At 39.4% G+C, this 16,134-nt stretch overlaps 1 protein-coding gene across 1 annotated transcript in view; it reads right to left on the reverse strand.

Annotated features, from left to right (window-relative positions):
* The window catches only part of LOC125234813 (oxysterol-binding protein-related protein 9), a 171,547-nt gene that overhangs the window by 18,426 nt on the left and 136,987 nt on the right, over positions 1-16,134 (reverse strand). Inside the window, exons 10-13 of the mRNA XM_048141219.1 lie at positions 5,364-5,470; positions 2,798-2,883; positions 2,113-2,290; positions 380-508 (exon numbers count right to left, since the gene is read on the reverse strand). Of these exons, the coding sequence (XP_047997176.1) occupies positions 380-508; positions 2,113-2,290; positions 2,798-2,883; positions 5,364-5,470 (500 nt within the window). The remainder of the gene's footprint in view (positions 1-379; positions 509-2,112; positions 2,291-2,797; positions 2,884-5,363; positions 5,471-16,134) is intronic.

The following is a 16,134-nucleotide window of genomic DNA, read 5'->3' on the forward strand; positions in this document are numbered from 1 at the left end:
GTAGCTGCCGGACGGATGAACCGATATAGATTTAGTTTTTTATTTGAAAGCTGAATTAGTCGAGAATGTTCTTAGGCATGTTTCATGAAAATAGGTCTACTGTGTCGGAGGTTTTCTCAAAATATTAATTTTGTGGTTATTGGGTAATTTCATATACGAAAGCTTTTGCAAAAAGGGTATGGTACGGAGATTATGAGTAAACGAGCTATTGCAGCCCTCTTTGACACTGTTAGTTAACAAGAAAGGGACTGTAAATAACCGCCTCAAGTTCTGTAAATGGCGAGACGTATCCTATTATCAAACATCGTAATTTTTTACCAATTTCGGCGCAGCATGGCAGGAATAAGAAGTTAGAGTATGTGTAAACCTTTGAACATACCTGTATACGTTTGTTGACGTGTTCTGCGTAGAACGCAGAGATGGGCGGATGGTGGGAGACCTGTTCTGCGACGAACGATAGCTGCTCGGGTGTACACCAAGGCACAGGTCCGTCACCGACTTCTTGTAGCTGAAGAAAATAAATACAATTAAATATTTAACCCGAATCGTCTTTGTTAGGACGAAGACAGCCTGGCTAAAGAGGTACTCGGCTGGTCATGTCTGCCAGATGAATGGCAGAGGCCGACCGAGAAAGAGGTGGTGGTATTATTGGATACTTTCCACGGGATTGGCGGGATCTTGCTTAGCACAGGCAGGATTGGAAAGGGAGAAAGAAGGCCTGTGCCCGAAAAAAAATCAATTATTCGGGCCATTTTGCCAGATTTTTATATCGCGTAGTATAAGTAGTTTAAATACAACCACCACCACCACCACCACTTGGATCAGTGTTATATATAAACGTGTGGTAGGAGCTGAGATACCACCGGACCAATTGGATAATGTATCTGGTCTACTGGTCTACTGTTTCAACTGACCTTGTCCTGGGGTTGTGACTCGTTAGCGTCCAGGTCCCAGTAGCAGCGGAACACCTCGCCCAGGATGGTGTTGTAAAGCTTCTTGGCCACTTGGGACTTGCTGGTAGGGGCTGATGTACCATCGAACCAGATGAACCATGCCGCTAGTCCACTATCCTAGTGTTTCAACTGACCTTGTCCTGGGGTTGTGACTCGTTAGCGTCCTGGTCCCAGTAGCAGCGGAACACCTCGCCCAGGATGGGGTTGTAAGGCTTCTTGGCCACTTGGGACTTGCTGGTAGGAGCTGATGTACCATCGAACCAGATGAACCATGCCGCTAGTCCACTATCCTAGTGTTTCAACTGACCTTGTCCAGGGGTTGTGACTCGTTAGCGTCCAGGTCCCAGTAGCAGCGGAACACCTCGCCCAGGATGGGGTTGTAAGGTTTCTTGGCCACTTGGGACTTGCTGGTAGTAGCTGATGTACCATGAACCAGATGAACCATGTCTCTCGTCTACTACTACTGTTTCAACTGACCTTGTCCTGGGGTTGTGCCTCGTTCGCGTCCAAGTCCCAGTAGCAACGGAACACCTCGCCCAGGATGGGGTTGTAAGGTTTCTTGGCCACTTGGGACTTGCTGGTAGTAGCTGATGTACCATGAACCAGATGAACCATGTCTCTCGTCTACTACTACTGTTTCAACTGACCTTGTCCTGGGGTTGTGCCTCGTTCGCGTCCAAGTCCCAGTAGCAACGGAACACCTCGCCCAGGATGGGGTTGTAAGGTTTCTTGGCCACTTGGGACTTGCTGGTAGTAGCTGATGTACCATGAACCAGATGAACCATGTCTTTCGTCTACTACTACTGTTTCAACTGACCTTGTGCTGGGGTTGTGCCTCGTTCGCGTCCAAGTCCCAGTAGCAACGGAACACCTCGCTCAGGATGGGGATGTAAGGTTTTTTGGCCACTTGGGACTTGCTGGTAGGAGCTGATGTACCACCGGACCACTTGGATGATGTTTCTGGTCTACTATCCTAGTGTTAACTGACCTTGTCCTGGGGTTGTGCCTCGTTAGCGTCCAGGTCCCAGTAGCAACGGAACACTTCGCCCAGGATGGGGATGTAAGGTTTCCTGGCCACTTGGGACTTGCTGGTAGGAGCTGATGTACCACCGGACCACTTGGATGATGTTTCTGGTCTACTATCCTAGTGTTAACTGACCTTGTCCTGGGGTTGTGCCTCGTTCGCGTCCAGGTCCCAGTAGCAGCGGAACACCTCGCCCAGGATGGGGTTGTATGGCTTCTTGGCCACTTGGGACTTGCGGCCGGCGTGGTAGGAGCTCAGGTACCACCGGACCACTTGGATCATGCGGTCGCGGGGTGTGGGCTGGTCTACTATCCTGAAACAATTTATGGAGGATTTAAATCTAAAGCCTGACCAGAAATATATGGCTATTGGCTAATGTCAAGAGGGCGCTGTTGTTCTGATGTATTGCGTTGACAGTTCAATATAGTATGAAGAAAATAGTGAGGAGGCACACTTAAAGGTTAGGACAGATGGCGCCACCCTATTAGTCCATTGCACTTGCATTGCACAGATAAAGAATTTGAGAGCGAGAAGATGATGTTTTTTCTCTCTCTCTCACATATGAATGACAGTGACAATCTTTACAATATTCTTTTATTTGTTAGAGGAAAATGCAGGATCCAACCGCAACTAGATTTGATTTGATGATATTTCATTTAATACACTGAAATACTTTTAAGGACACTAAACATCACTTGAAGCGGTTGAATTTTAATTTGGGGATTTTCGATGGAATAGCCTTTTATAGCCAACATTTATTTAACGTTTCTGATGAAGGAAATTTTGGAAGTCCTTAATCAAGAGTTCATGTGGCACTTACTTGACAAACTGGTCGGGGTGCGCGAAAGAGTCCGCGTACATCTCCAGCAACGATCGCCTTTCTAGTATAAAAGTGGGGAGGACGACCTGTAAATAAACATATTCATTTTTAAGTTTCTGTGCGGATGACACGGGAGCCGTGTCATCAAGGTATTTTACGCCTAAAGTTTTCGAAAATGGAATACGCAGCGAATCGGTTAAGCGTACAAAAGTGAACAAACCCGGGTACGTACGTGCCCCGGAATTCTCCTTTAAACTACGTTCGTTCCAGTTCCTAGTGTCCTTAAACTACGTCGAAAAGAGAGGTGGGCGTTTTCCAAATTAAATCCCGAAAATCGAATTTCACCAGATCTGGACGTGTCTGGGCTCATTCTACTCAGAATCACGAGCTGATTCGATCCCGACGATAAAAAAAAAGTGTCCTAATATTTTTTCCTTTTACGTCACGATTTTAGTATGAACTTACTACGAGCGTGACGTATTGGAAACTCGAATTTTGTATGGAAAATTTGGGACACATTTTTTTATCGTCGGGATCGAATCAGCTCGTGATTCTGAGTAGAATGAGCCCAAACACGTCCAGATCAGGTGAAATTCGATTTTCGGGATTTAATTTGGAAAACGCCCAGGTATGGACATATTGGAAACTGTGAATTTTATCATTCTTTGTGTGATAAATAAGGCACAGGGGAGCGAGTCATTCAAAATCTATAACAAAGCCTACTGCCGCTTAAACGCTAAGAGAAGAAGACAAATGAACAGAAACTTCATATTCAATTTGTTGTTCCGGTTGTGAGCGCGAAAGACCGGACGCAGCGTTCAAAGCATGCGATCACGGAATGTATGATAGAATGTATAAGTTCATTTTACTTCAGGTCATTTTCCATACTTTTAATTGATCGCATAAAACAACGGCGCGCAGGGCATACATATTTTACATTATAATAAACAACACTATTCACAATTTAATTCAAAGAAACACGAAAGGATTTCTGTATTTCCCAAGAGAATGCTAACTTTTTATTCTTACAAAATGGTTGCTCGCCGAAAGAGGCAAAAACGCTAAGATGCTTGTGAAAAGACACTATGAATGACAGGATAGATTACGTTGAACATGTTTTTTAGAAGCGTACATTATTTCTTCATGCTATTAGAGGCAAACGAACAGACATCGCATCGCTTGATGGTAAGCGATTACTGTCACCCATTGACATCCGTTACATCCGTAACACCAGCTGTGTAAGTGCGTTATCGTCATTCAAGATCTTTTCTTGAAATTCGTCGTATCAGAAACCCCACAAGGGATAGCACAAACCTGATTCTATATTTGTATTTGATTGATTCTATATTATTGTATATTATATTTGCTGTGTTTATTTGTTTGTTTTTATATTATTTTTGTGATAAATGTGCTTATTTGTGATTGCTTACCATCAGGCAGGCTGTATGCTTGTTTGCCACCATGTGGTAAAATAAAAATCTGGTAAGGATTGACGGCTATAAGGTAACTCGGGACATTTCGACTGGGGCAATTTCAACTAATTGTTTATAATAAGTGACCTCAAAGATATATAACCCTACGAAAGTCTCTTTAGTACTCTGTCCATAAAGAATAAAGTTTAAAGACTAAACAAAACTCTCTCACGACTTTCGACAGTCTTTTCCAGTATTCAGTGTCGAAGTTTCGAGAAATATAACAACGTCGCTGAAGGATTATTTCGAAACTTTGCCGAAGCTCGATTGTTATTGGACCCGGCGTGGTCGTTTGCTGTCTTTTATAATACTTGTATAGGTCACGGTTAATTTTAGACACTTTAGCCAATAGGATAGAACGTTACGGGACATATAAATATAAAACAAATCAAATAAATAAATATAATAGGACATTCTTACACAGAGTGTCCGAGTCCAAAGATTAGCTCAAGAAGGCTTGTGTTGTGGTACTCAAACAACGATATATATCATCAGCCTCCTTGCGTTATCCCGGCATTTTGCCACGGCTCATGGGAGCCTGGGGTCCGCTTTGACAACTAATCCCAAGATTTGGCGTAGGCTCTAGTTTTACGAAAACGACTGCCATCTGACCTTCCAACCCAAAGGGTAACTAGGCCTTATTACAATTAGTCCGGTTTCCTCACGATGTTTTCCTTCACCGAAAAGCGACTGGCACATATCAAAATGACATTTCGCACATAAGTTGCGAAAAACTCATTGGTACGAGCCGGGGTTCGAACCCGCGACCTCCGGATTAAAACAACGATATATATAATATACAAATACTTATACGCAAAGAAAACATTCATGACTCCGTAACAAATATTTGTGTGCGTAGCGGAATGCACAAACGCTCACGAAACGCTCACGATAATATCCTTCGTAGCTATCTATCTCTATCGCTCTTGCGTATTGGCGCGACAGAGCCAGAGACTACATTTCTGCGGCGTTTCGGTGGCGTTTCGAAATGCCCTTACCGGGATTCGACCCAGGGCCCGCCTTAGCAGGCAGGGTCACTAACAAGCTAGACCGGTCTTCGGTCAGAATGTATATGATAAGTATCATAACCATACCTTGGTGAGGTCCATTCCAATCTTGACCTGCGACAGCAGATGCGTGACCACGGACCCATGGTTCTCCATCGAACCGAGTTCGCTGTCTGACTCCTCCTCGTATAACGCTGCAACAAATACCATTAGTTAGTTACTGTGGATAAAACCGTTAAATAAATTGAACCCACACCCCACAGTAGACTTCTACGACAGCAACATCACGAGGAAAGGGGGTGGTGAATTTGTTAATCCGACATCACACAGGAGAAATTGCCAAGATGTAACAGTTGATTGTAAGACTTATTTAACAAATATGTTTTGCATTTTCGGAATACAGGAGTAAGTATATGTAAGTATATGTATGAACCCATGCTTTTAGTAAATAGGGAGCCAAAACACTAGGCTCAGCGTCAATTTTGACTTTTTTAAGATTACGGTCCTAGATAGGTCCTTGTTAAATTTGGTTGTTGGGTTAAATTGTGGCGTAGGCGAGAGGCTGGCAACCTGTCACTGCAATGTCACAGTTTCGTTTTCTTTCAACCCCTTATTTGCCAAGAGTGGCACTGAAACATGTGTGTATGTATGTATAGGTCCTTGTAAAAGTCATAGAAAAACATATGTAATTTTTGGTTCTAGTGAGTGTGGCTGTTAATTTTCTTCATAATAAAGAGTGATATTTTCCATTACTTTGCTATCGGTATTATTTAAGCTATCCCCTGATATGATCTCTAATCCCTATATGGCTTATGAAAACCGAGACAGTATTACGCCACCAAGATACCCAATTTGTCTTCTGTCAATTATTCAGTCAAAAATATTCTGTACTAAACACTAAGCCCTAAGCCCACATTATGAAAGGTAGGCCCCTCATTATTAGCGCGAAGCATCAAGCTTATGTCTCCGACTTAGGGAATGAGGTGGCAGATCATCTAATTATAGCCCAAGGGTGTTTAGCTGGATTAATATCAATACCTTCGAATTGGGCACAGTCACCCTCTAAGCCCTCAACCTTATAACCATGCAGTATTAGACAACTAAATTAAGCAAAAAATTACTCAGTTATTTCATATTTTTTCTTAAACCCATTTTGTTTTTGATGTCTTCATGAATCAACTGAACGATATTGGCAATAGATGGAGCCATAACACGTCATATCATAAGTCATAACGTTATCGACGCCCCGTCTTACTTGAAGGCCAAGGTCGGAAAAATGCCCTGTCATGATATGTCGATTCTATGTAGCCTATCAAGTATCGTAAAGTAAATCCATACTAATATTTATTATAAAAAGGGAAAGTGTGTGCGTCTGTTTGTTTGTCACGGCAAAACGGAGCGACGGATTGACGTGTTTTTTTATGTGGAGACTAGCTTTTAGAAAGAGACAAAAAGTAGCCTATGTCGCTCTCCATCCCTTCAAGTATCTCCACTTAAAAAATCACGACAACTCGTCGCTCCGTTCTGCCGTGAAAGACGGACAAACAAACAGACAAACACACTTTCCCATTTATAATATAAATAATATTAGTAAGTATGGAAGTATGGATAGTTGAAGGGATGGAGAGGATCATAGGTTACTTTCGTCTCTTTCTAACCCCCCACTTTCCTAAAATGGGGTGTGAAAGTTTGTAAGGAGCAATACGCAATTTTTAGGGTTCCGTAGTCAACTAGGAACCCTTATAGTTTCGCCATGTCTGTCTGTCCGTCCGTCCGTCCGTCCGTCCGTCCGCGGATAATCTCAGTAACCGTAAGCATTAGAATGCTGAAATTTGGTACCAATATGTATATCAATCACGCCAACAAAGTGCAAAAATAAAAAATGGAAAAAGATGTTTTATTAGGGTACCCCCCCTACATGTAAAGTGGGGGCTGATATTTTTTTTCATTTCAACCCCAACGTGTGATATATTGTTGGATAGGTATTTAAAAATGAATAAGGGTTTACTAAGATCGTTTTTTGATAATATTAATATTTTCGGAAATAATCGCTCCTAAAGGAAAAAAAGTGCGTCCCCCCCCTCTAACTTTTGAACCATATGTTTAAAAAATATGAAAAAAATCGCTAAAGTAGAACTTTATAAAGACTTTCTAGGAAAATTGTTTTAAACTTGATAGGTTCAGTAGTTTTTGAGAAAAATACGGAAAACTACGGAACCCTACACTGAGCGTGGCCCGACACGCTCTTGTTGAATTTAACGCGAGAGAAGCTGCGGGAAAAAGCTACTTGTAGTAGGTTATAATACTACTACCAAGAGTCGTGTTCCGATATTTGTGAGCACTTTGCCCGCTTCGATACATCAGAGGTCGACTGTTCACTGGAGTGTGGAATATTTTAAGCACGTAGGGACTGTGATGTGAGGAGGATGTAACAGATGTCTTAAGGCAAATTGGCACGTGCCAATTTTGGAAGGATTCGCTTTGAGAGGCGTTTGTTGAGCATTTGCTATGTAAATGTTGAATAAGGACCCATTTAGATGGCGCGCGAACTTGTACGCCATTTTAGATACATTACAGACAATTGACGTAACATGAGGCATTTTCAGAATTTGGGACCCAAAATTAACGTAAGTTGTTGACAACAATTAACTAGCTCTCAGTTTTGTGACGACAATTAAGCATAAAATACATACATATTTACAATACAATACAATACAAATACTCCTTATTGCACACCTCAATACACGAAACAACATAGCAAGTATAAACAACAACTTATTTACATAGGTACATAAACATAATCACGCCTGTATCCCATAAAGGGGTAGGCGGAGCACATGAAATACTCAAGTTTCAGTGCCACTCTTGACAAAAAGGGGTTGAAAGAAATCCAAAAAGCATAAAATCTGTCTAAAAATTAACTTTTTTCACGTTCAGAATGTAGATTATCGCTGAAAGTTTATGTAATTAACACAAAAACAATATTTATATTGAAATCTCATGCTTAATTAATAATTATCGTCAGAAAACTGGCAGCGAGTTAATTTTTGTTAATGACACGCTAGTTTTGGGTCCCAAATTCTGAAAATGTCCTACATGGGATTCATCCGACCGATTAAATGACGCATTGTACCTAATAAAAGTACAAACTAAATAACAAGAAGTAACCGCCTGTATTAACCCATATATGCCCACAGGGTCGTTTTCGACCCACTGCTGAAAACACGCTACTACTCATTAAAATAAGTAGGTAAAAGAATAAGGTTGTCACAAAAAATAGGGAAAAATATATATGTGTTGGGCACATATGGGTTAAGTAGTAAGTTTTAGTGCGTTTTCACATTATCCGATCCGATATCGGATATCGGACCGATATCCCATACATTACTGGCGCCATCTTCGATTTTTTCTATAGAAATCCTTCCGACATCCGATATCGGATCGGATAATGTGAAAACGGACTTAGGGTTATCAAGAAACAGTGCCAGTTCAAGGTCCACTGAAATCATTAGGTGTGATTCAGGCTGACCTCTAGACTTGCGTGCTTCCGTGTCTCAAGGCTGACACGTAAGACTTGTTAGGCTAAATCACATTATGATACGGTCATAATGTTATTACATTGTCCACGCTGTTACCTTTTTCTCTGCAGCCGACTGTACTGTATCAGGTGCCGCAGCCGAATGGCATCTCTGCGACGCGAAACGCCGCGAAAGGTAGTCTGGCTCTGTCGCGCCAATACGCAAGAGCGATAGAGATAAATATCTACGAGCGTTTCGTTTCGTGAGCGTTTGTGCCATTCGGCTACGTACCGTACCCAGGTCATATTCTGATCACAGAATAATTGGACGTATTTACTATCAGTTGCAAAAGTGCATGAAGAAATTATGAATGAATTCATTAATAAATTCACCATGCACTTTTGCAGCTGATAGTCATCATCATCCTCCTTGCGTTATCCCGGCATTTGCCACGGCTCATGGGAGCCTGGGGTCCGCTTTGACAACTAATCCCAAGATTTGGCGTAGGCACTAGTTTTTACGAAAGCGACTGCCATCTGACCTTCCAACCCGAAGGGTAACTAGGCCTTATTGGAATTAGTCCGGTTTCCTCACGATGTTTTCCTTCACCGAAAAGCGACTGGCAAATATCAAATGACATTTCGTATATAAGTTCAGAAAAACTCATTGGTACGAGCCGGGTTCGAACCCGCGACCTCCGGATCGAATGTCGCACGCTCTTACCGCTAGGCCACCAGCGCTTCCTACTTTTGCAGCTGATAGTACCTACCTATATTTGGAAACTGGAACCACCCCAAATAGTTTTGTGATTAAAACTTTAAACTTTCCTAAGATAGGCAGTCATTAACACTCGTTCTGTTCCAGAGTTTTGTGGGACTATATGTTAGATATAAGTTTGTCACTGTATTTTAATAACAATAAATAATACAATATACAATTAGGCACGAATACGGCATGTGATCGACAGCCAGCCTGTATATCGAGCCGGGCGTCCCTACACTAAAATCTACATCTATTTAACAATACCCAGCTCATATAAATTGAGTTTTTTGCATTCATATAAGTTAAAGTCCCAGAGCTTTAGTCTTCCGTTTAAAGTCTGTTGTAATACTATTCATTATTGCATGCACAGCTTACTACAGTGTGTTTGTTTGTACACACGCTAGCGAAGGCGGGGCTTGTTAGTACTGTCAGAGAAGGCGAGTAAACAACCTTATTTTCACTCAGACTCAGAACAACACTTGTAATTCGATTGAAAAAGATAACGCATCAAGCTAGGACTTAATTGAAATAGTAATTTATACAATCGTGATATAATACAAAGGTTTTTAGTCGAGTACCATGTTTAGGCCACGAAGCTTGCTGAGTGGCCTAATAGTATGGTACGAGAGTGAAAAGTTTAATTATATCACTATTGTATACAACAGTTTTTCTATGAGTCATCATCTTCATCATCAATGGACGAAAAATATCATCATTCATGTTAAAATTAATGTTAATAGCGTCGTTCACCGTTGTATTGTAACATCGAATTACCTGGCAACCAATTGTTTGTAATAACCGTCTCTGATTGGTCGATAACGCGATAGATTAAAAAAATGTGTTTGATTCAGATGCAGAAAAAATTGCCAGGTATCGCAAATTAGTATAGAACTTGTATGAAGGTCTATTTTTGTTTTTTTTTTCAGTTAACTAAAGTGTAATGAAATATTATAGTTGACTAAGGCCCACTTGCACCAACCACTTAACTCAGGGTTAGTGGGCTGTCATCTGTCAAATTCCATATAAAATGGTGGGTTAACCCTCGGGTTAACCCTCCATTTTCCTTGGTGCAAGTGGCCCTAAGTGTCAAAGACTATCCAACACTGAAAAGCACGTATAGTTTAGTCTATGGTGTCCTAATTGACAGATTAAAGTCAACGAGTAGAAAAATGCATAAAACAAATACGTACAATTAATGTAAACACAAAAATGAGCGTAAAGATCAAACACTACTCATGGTCACTCCTTGCGGCTAAGTATGAAACATCAAGTTGTCTGGTAGAGATCGCTCTTTAGCGATAAGACCGCCTGTTGTCTGCCTCTATTTATAATCATTTGTTTTGTCTCCACTGTATGTTTTGCTGAGGTGTGCCAATAAAGAGTATTCTATCTATCTATCTATCTATCAAGGATTTCAAGGTAACTAAATACCTAATACTTGTCTGTCAAAATTCACGAAAACCTGCATTGTAGAAAGCTTTAATACACGTAACGTAACGTTGAATAGAATAGAATATAATAGAATAGAATAAAACTTTATTTTGTATAATTTATGTTGAGTCGTCGCTGAGTCGTGGCAGGTCTAAACATGACATAAACGATAATATACTTAATTCGTATTTATGTAGACAGTATCATAACTGAGCCATAACTCACTCGTGAACAATATGTAATCGTTATTAAGCCTAATACCTGTCATCCTTCCCTGTTATTCCAAACTGATATCAACATCAGGGATCTATTAAAACTAGAGACTACATTTATCAGTTTTATCACTATTATCCCGTCACGAATTTTAGGATTGGGCTGCGTTCCCCGACTATACTCTTTTTTAACACTGCTAGTACACAGTAAATCACATCCTCCTTGCGTTATCCCGGCATTTGCCATGGCTCATGGGGTCCGCTTTGATAACTAATCACAAGATTTGACGTAGGCACTAGTTTTTACGAAAGTGCCATCTGACCTTCCAACCCGAAGGGTAAACTAGACCTAATTGGAATTAGTTCGGTTTCATCACGATGTTTTCCTTCACCGAAAAGCGACTGGTAAATATCAAAGACATTTCGCACATAAATTCCGAAAAACTCATTGGTGCGAGCCGGGGTTCGAACCCGCGACCTCCGGAACGAAAGTCGCACGTACTTGCCGCTAGGCTACTAGCGCTTCCTACTTTGCTTTTTTACAAAGTAAATGTACTAAATAAAAGGTTTTAATTATTATATACCTTAAAAACAAATACAAACACTTCAATAAGGTCACAGTTTTCATTCACACATGGATAAGATCCCTTTTCGATGACCCAAGAACTTGTTCAAGATTTTCAACTGATCGTCAAAAGAATTATAAGAAAATGGTGATTGAGATTTAAAAGAAGATTAAAATTCGTAGACCAGAAATCTGTGTCTGTGTCTATTTACGAGGGGTTAAACGTCAGATAATATTGAAGTTTGACGGCTAACGCCACATAATTATTTTTAGAATCGGGACTTAATCGCGCGATTAAGTCCCGATTTTAAAAATAATTATGCGTAATATCGTGAAAGTTTAAATCAGTGATTAAAACCACATTTTCTCATCAGCAAGTCCCACTAAAATGCTGCTAAATAAATTACCTTGGTTTGACTGTCTAGTCACTTTTCAGTATTTACCAGCCTCAAATACGTATGATGGGATTGGGTAGCTCCAAAAGCAAAGGGAATGAGGTCTGACGTGCGACATTTGTGAAGGTTGCCATTAGGGCTCAAATAATTTGCATACATTGCTCCCGAGGTTGATCCCGGCTTATGTTTCCTTGCTACGCTGTAATGGCGGTCGTTCTGTGAAACATTTTTGGTGGTTTTGTGAAAGTACTAACTGTAAATGTAAATGAGACGGAAATCCTGGAGTGTGTGTACAAGGTTTTACTGTAATGCTTTGAGTTTGGTATTTAAATTTAAGTGTTGTAGAAGAATTTAAGTGTTGTGTTGTTGCAAGAATGAGGAATGCAGAGTTTCGTAGTCGCACCAACATGCAAGACGTCAGTTTCGTTAATAATTCAGATACCATTCTGATGTTACTGTGTTAAAAATTTGGCATGATTAGACGTGATGCCATCTCAACCATACTAGTATAACATACACACATGACTAAGTGACAACGCGAAGCCTTAATAAATAATAAAATAAAATTCGTTTATTTCAGACCCATTTGGTCTGAAATAAATCCATAATTTTGTTAGTAAAATATAGTGACTTACGGACTATGTTAGTATGTACTTATAACTATATACATATAACAAATAATACAAAATAACTATATTTACATACTTAAAATTAGTGAGAGGAGACAACACCGAGCCAGGCTATTTGTCTGCGCCTATCACCACCTCTACCCAGTATTTTGTGAGGCGGCAATCTAGGCGTTCAGACAACATCCTCAGGAGGAATAATTAATACAAGCTGTCACACGCTGTGTGTCTCTTCGTCCTAATTTATGCAATACGATAATATCCCTGGATTCCGGTAAGTATACAAACGTCAAATTCCTGTGCGAAATATGTGTGCCGTTTACTGTAATCTCGAGTGGTTGTGACTAATATTACAGGTGATTTAATCTCCATTGAGATTCAAGCTGTGTTTCGAATTATTCGAGGAAATGGGTGCACATTTGCGTAGCAACGTAAAGTATCTCTCATATAAATGCGGGTCATCTTTCTTGTAAAAACCGATGTCTAGTGTCCATATACGATTGAGATAGCTTGCCAAATCGCGTTTTACAATAGGAAGGGGGACGATCATTTCATGAAAGCGTTGCTAAGGCGGCTAAGCCTTTCCTGAACTTAAAGTCACAAAAGGCAAGTGTCTCCTTAGATTTTTATAAGTAGGTATATATTTCACACCCTTTCAAGTGGACAGGCATAATTCAAGCCTTTTTTCAGCACAAAGGCACAAAAGGCAATGATTTAAGTACATAACAGTGTCGCAGTAAAGCCAACCCTGCTTGATAACAAACACGCGACGACTACATTATACTCTTTCCACAGTTTCAACTAGGGTTGCCACCCGTACTTTAATATAAAGTATTGTACTGTATTTTAGATGTTTGTACTTTATATTTTACGAAACACATAAAGTACGCCAAAATACTTTATTTACGCTATTTATTCATTGATGGCATTTTTATAATCGAAGCACGCGAATTTTTGAAATGTGTAGTATCTCTATGTATATTAGTAAATCTATATTAGTAAATAGTAAATCAGTAAATCTTATCTAGTAAATCAGTAATTAGTAAATAGTGAACACTAAAGTACGTTATGAATGTTTCTGAACGCAACTCAAAAACTCTGAAGTGTATTTAAATTATTGCAGCCATATATTAAATGTATTTGGTAAAACAGTTAATACTGTTAAAAGCCTGGAGGGTGATTGAATTGGGCATTTTCTGAATTTGGGACCCCCCAATTAGCGAAAGTTGTTAACAATTTTCTCACTGTCAGTTTTGTGACGATAATTAAGCATGAAATTTCAATAAAAATATTGTTTTTGTGTTAATTACATAAACTTTAAGCGATAATCTACATTCAGAATGTGAAAAAAGTAAATTTTTAGACAGATATTATGCTTAATTGTCGTCACAAAACTGACAGCGAGTTAATTTTTGTTAACAACTTTTGCTAATTGGGGGGACCCAAATTCTGAAAATGCTCAATTACAGTTTTAGATGTTTTCAATATAATGACAAATATAAAAAAAGATTTACAGAAAAGAAAACAGGATAAATTTTATGGGTTTATTACAATGCATAAAATAGAATTAGTTAAGCAATCTTCACCTGGGCAAAAAAATAAAATTTGCAAAATTTTGACTTGTTCATAGACAAATTTAAGCTTTAAGCTATCTAGAAACATGGTTTAACTTTGATAATGACAATTGGTTAGCTATGATAAGTCACTTTGATATAAATTCAGCATTAAGTCATATTCAATATACTTAGCTGAAATGATAAATATCCAATCTAAATTAGACATGGATTGCTTATATATAGAAGTGAACATGCTGAATGATGTAAGGTAGAAAATTTATAATAGTAGGTTCAAGGAAAAATAGGAATCCATTTTTTCCCAGGAAACTGCTTTCCCCAACTTGTTTAAGGTACGGTACTATCACGTTTACTGTCCGTTCCCGCCACTTCGGCATTCACCGAAAGGGTGTTTTCAGTAATTAATGCGAAATGGCGGGACGACAGAAACAAAGCATCAATTAAATTTATACGAAACGAGTTACTCATTTATTTAAACCTCTGTATGCTTAGAAGCATGAAATATATTTCAAGCCGAAAACAGATTGTTAGCCTGTGCTAAATCTAATAAAAAATATGTATTTAAGCAAAAATAATAAAAGTACTTTAGTTTTTTACTGTGTACTTTTTATTTTGGAACCGTCAGACAAAAAATACTTTATATGTGGCGTGAAAAGGTGGCAACCCTAGTTTCAACCCCTCTAGCTAAGCGTGCAATCTTTGAAGTTTTGTGGCGAACGATACGAAATTGGCTCTGTGTCTGTCACGCCTATACGGAAGACCGATATAGAGGTACATCACGCAGCGTGATCGATTGTTCTCTTGGCTACGGGCTTAGATTTCCCCAATGGTTAGAACCTTCTCGAGTCTAAGTACTCCGCCAAGTAAAGGTAGCGTCAGCTCTTGGGATATATTAAATTAAATGACTTTATTTCGACCAACTGGGATCATACAATTTAGGTACACACATAAAATATCACAAATAATCACAATAAAATTAACAACAATAAAAATAAAAATGAGGTGGATATGGTTGTGGTTCTTCAAGTCACCCAAAAGTCTTCTTTCTAACCCTCGACGCAAAAACGACCGGGTGTTATAAGTTTGACGTATCTGTCTTTTTGTCTGTCTGTGTGTGTGTGCGTGTCTGTCTGTGGCATGTTTGAAAGCTGAGTTAGTCGGGAGTGTTCTTAGCCATGTTTCATAAAAATCGGTACACTATGTCGCGGTCGGGGGTTTTTTTCAAAATTTTCGATCGACGATCTTAGATAAATACCTCTTCTCCTAGTTTTACTTAGTATTTCAGTTGGCATTTCTCAAAAGGTTGCCTATCCCTGTCGTAGCCTAATTTGATAATGACTAATGTAATATAATACGTTCCCATATTACGTGTGATATGGATCGCTGCTTAAATAAGTGATCGTTAACACGTGAGCAGAAATTCGCAGTGTTAGTTTATTGACCTATAGTTCGCAGCATTGTTTTCCAAAGCCATTTGCAAATGAAGGACGATGAACAATAACGAAGTGTATACATTATACTCTTGAGATCGATTATACGAAACTCAATTAAGTTTGTGATCTGATAAAAGGGATTGAACGAGGTATATCATAATCATAAATATCATATACTCGAGGATAGGTAGTTAGGAAATTTTGGAATAACTTAGAACATTGATTACGATTTTTTATTTCGAAGCACCTACTCTTTTTGATTATGTTTTTTTTTTTATTTCCGCTACCCAAAGGTTGTCTGGTAAAGATAACTTTTTAGCGATAAGGCCGCCTGTTGTCTGC

The sequence above is a fragment of the Leguminivora glycinivorella genome, chromosome 16, assembly GCF_023078275.1.
Source record: "Leguminivora glycinivorella isolate SPB_JAAS2020 chromosome 16, LegGlyc_1.1, whole genome shotgun sequence".
Lineage (NCBI taxonomy): Eukaryota > Metazoa > Arthropoda > Insecta > Lepidoptera > Tortricidae > Leguminivora > Leguminivora glycinivorella.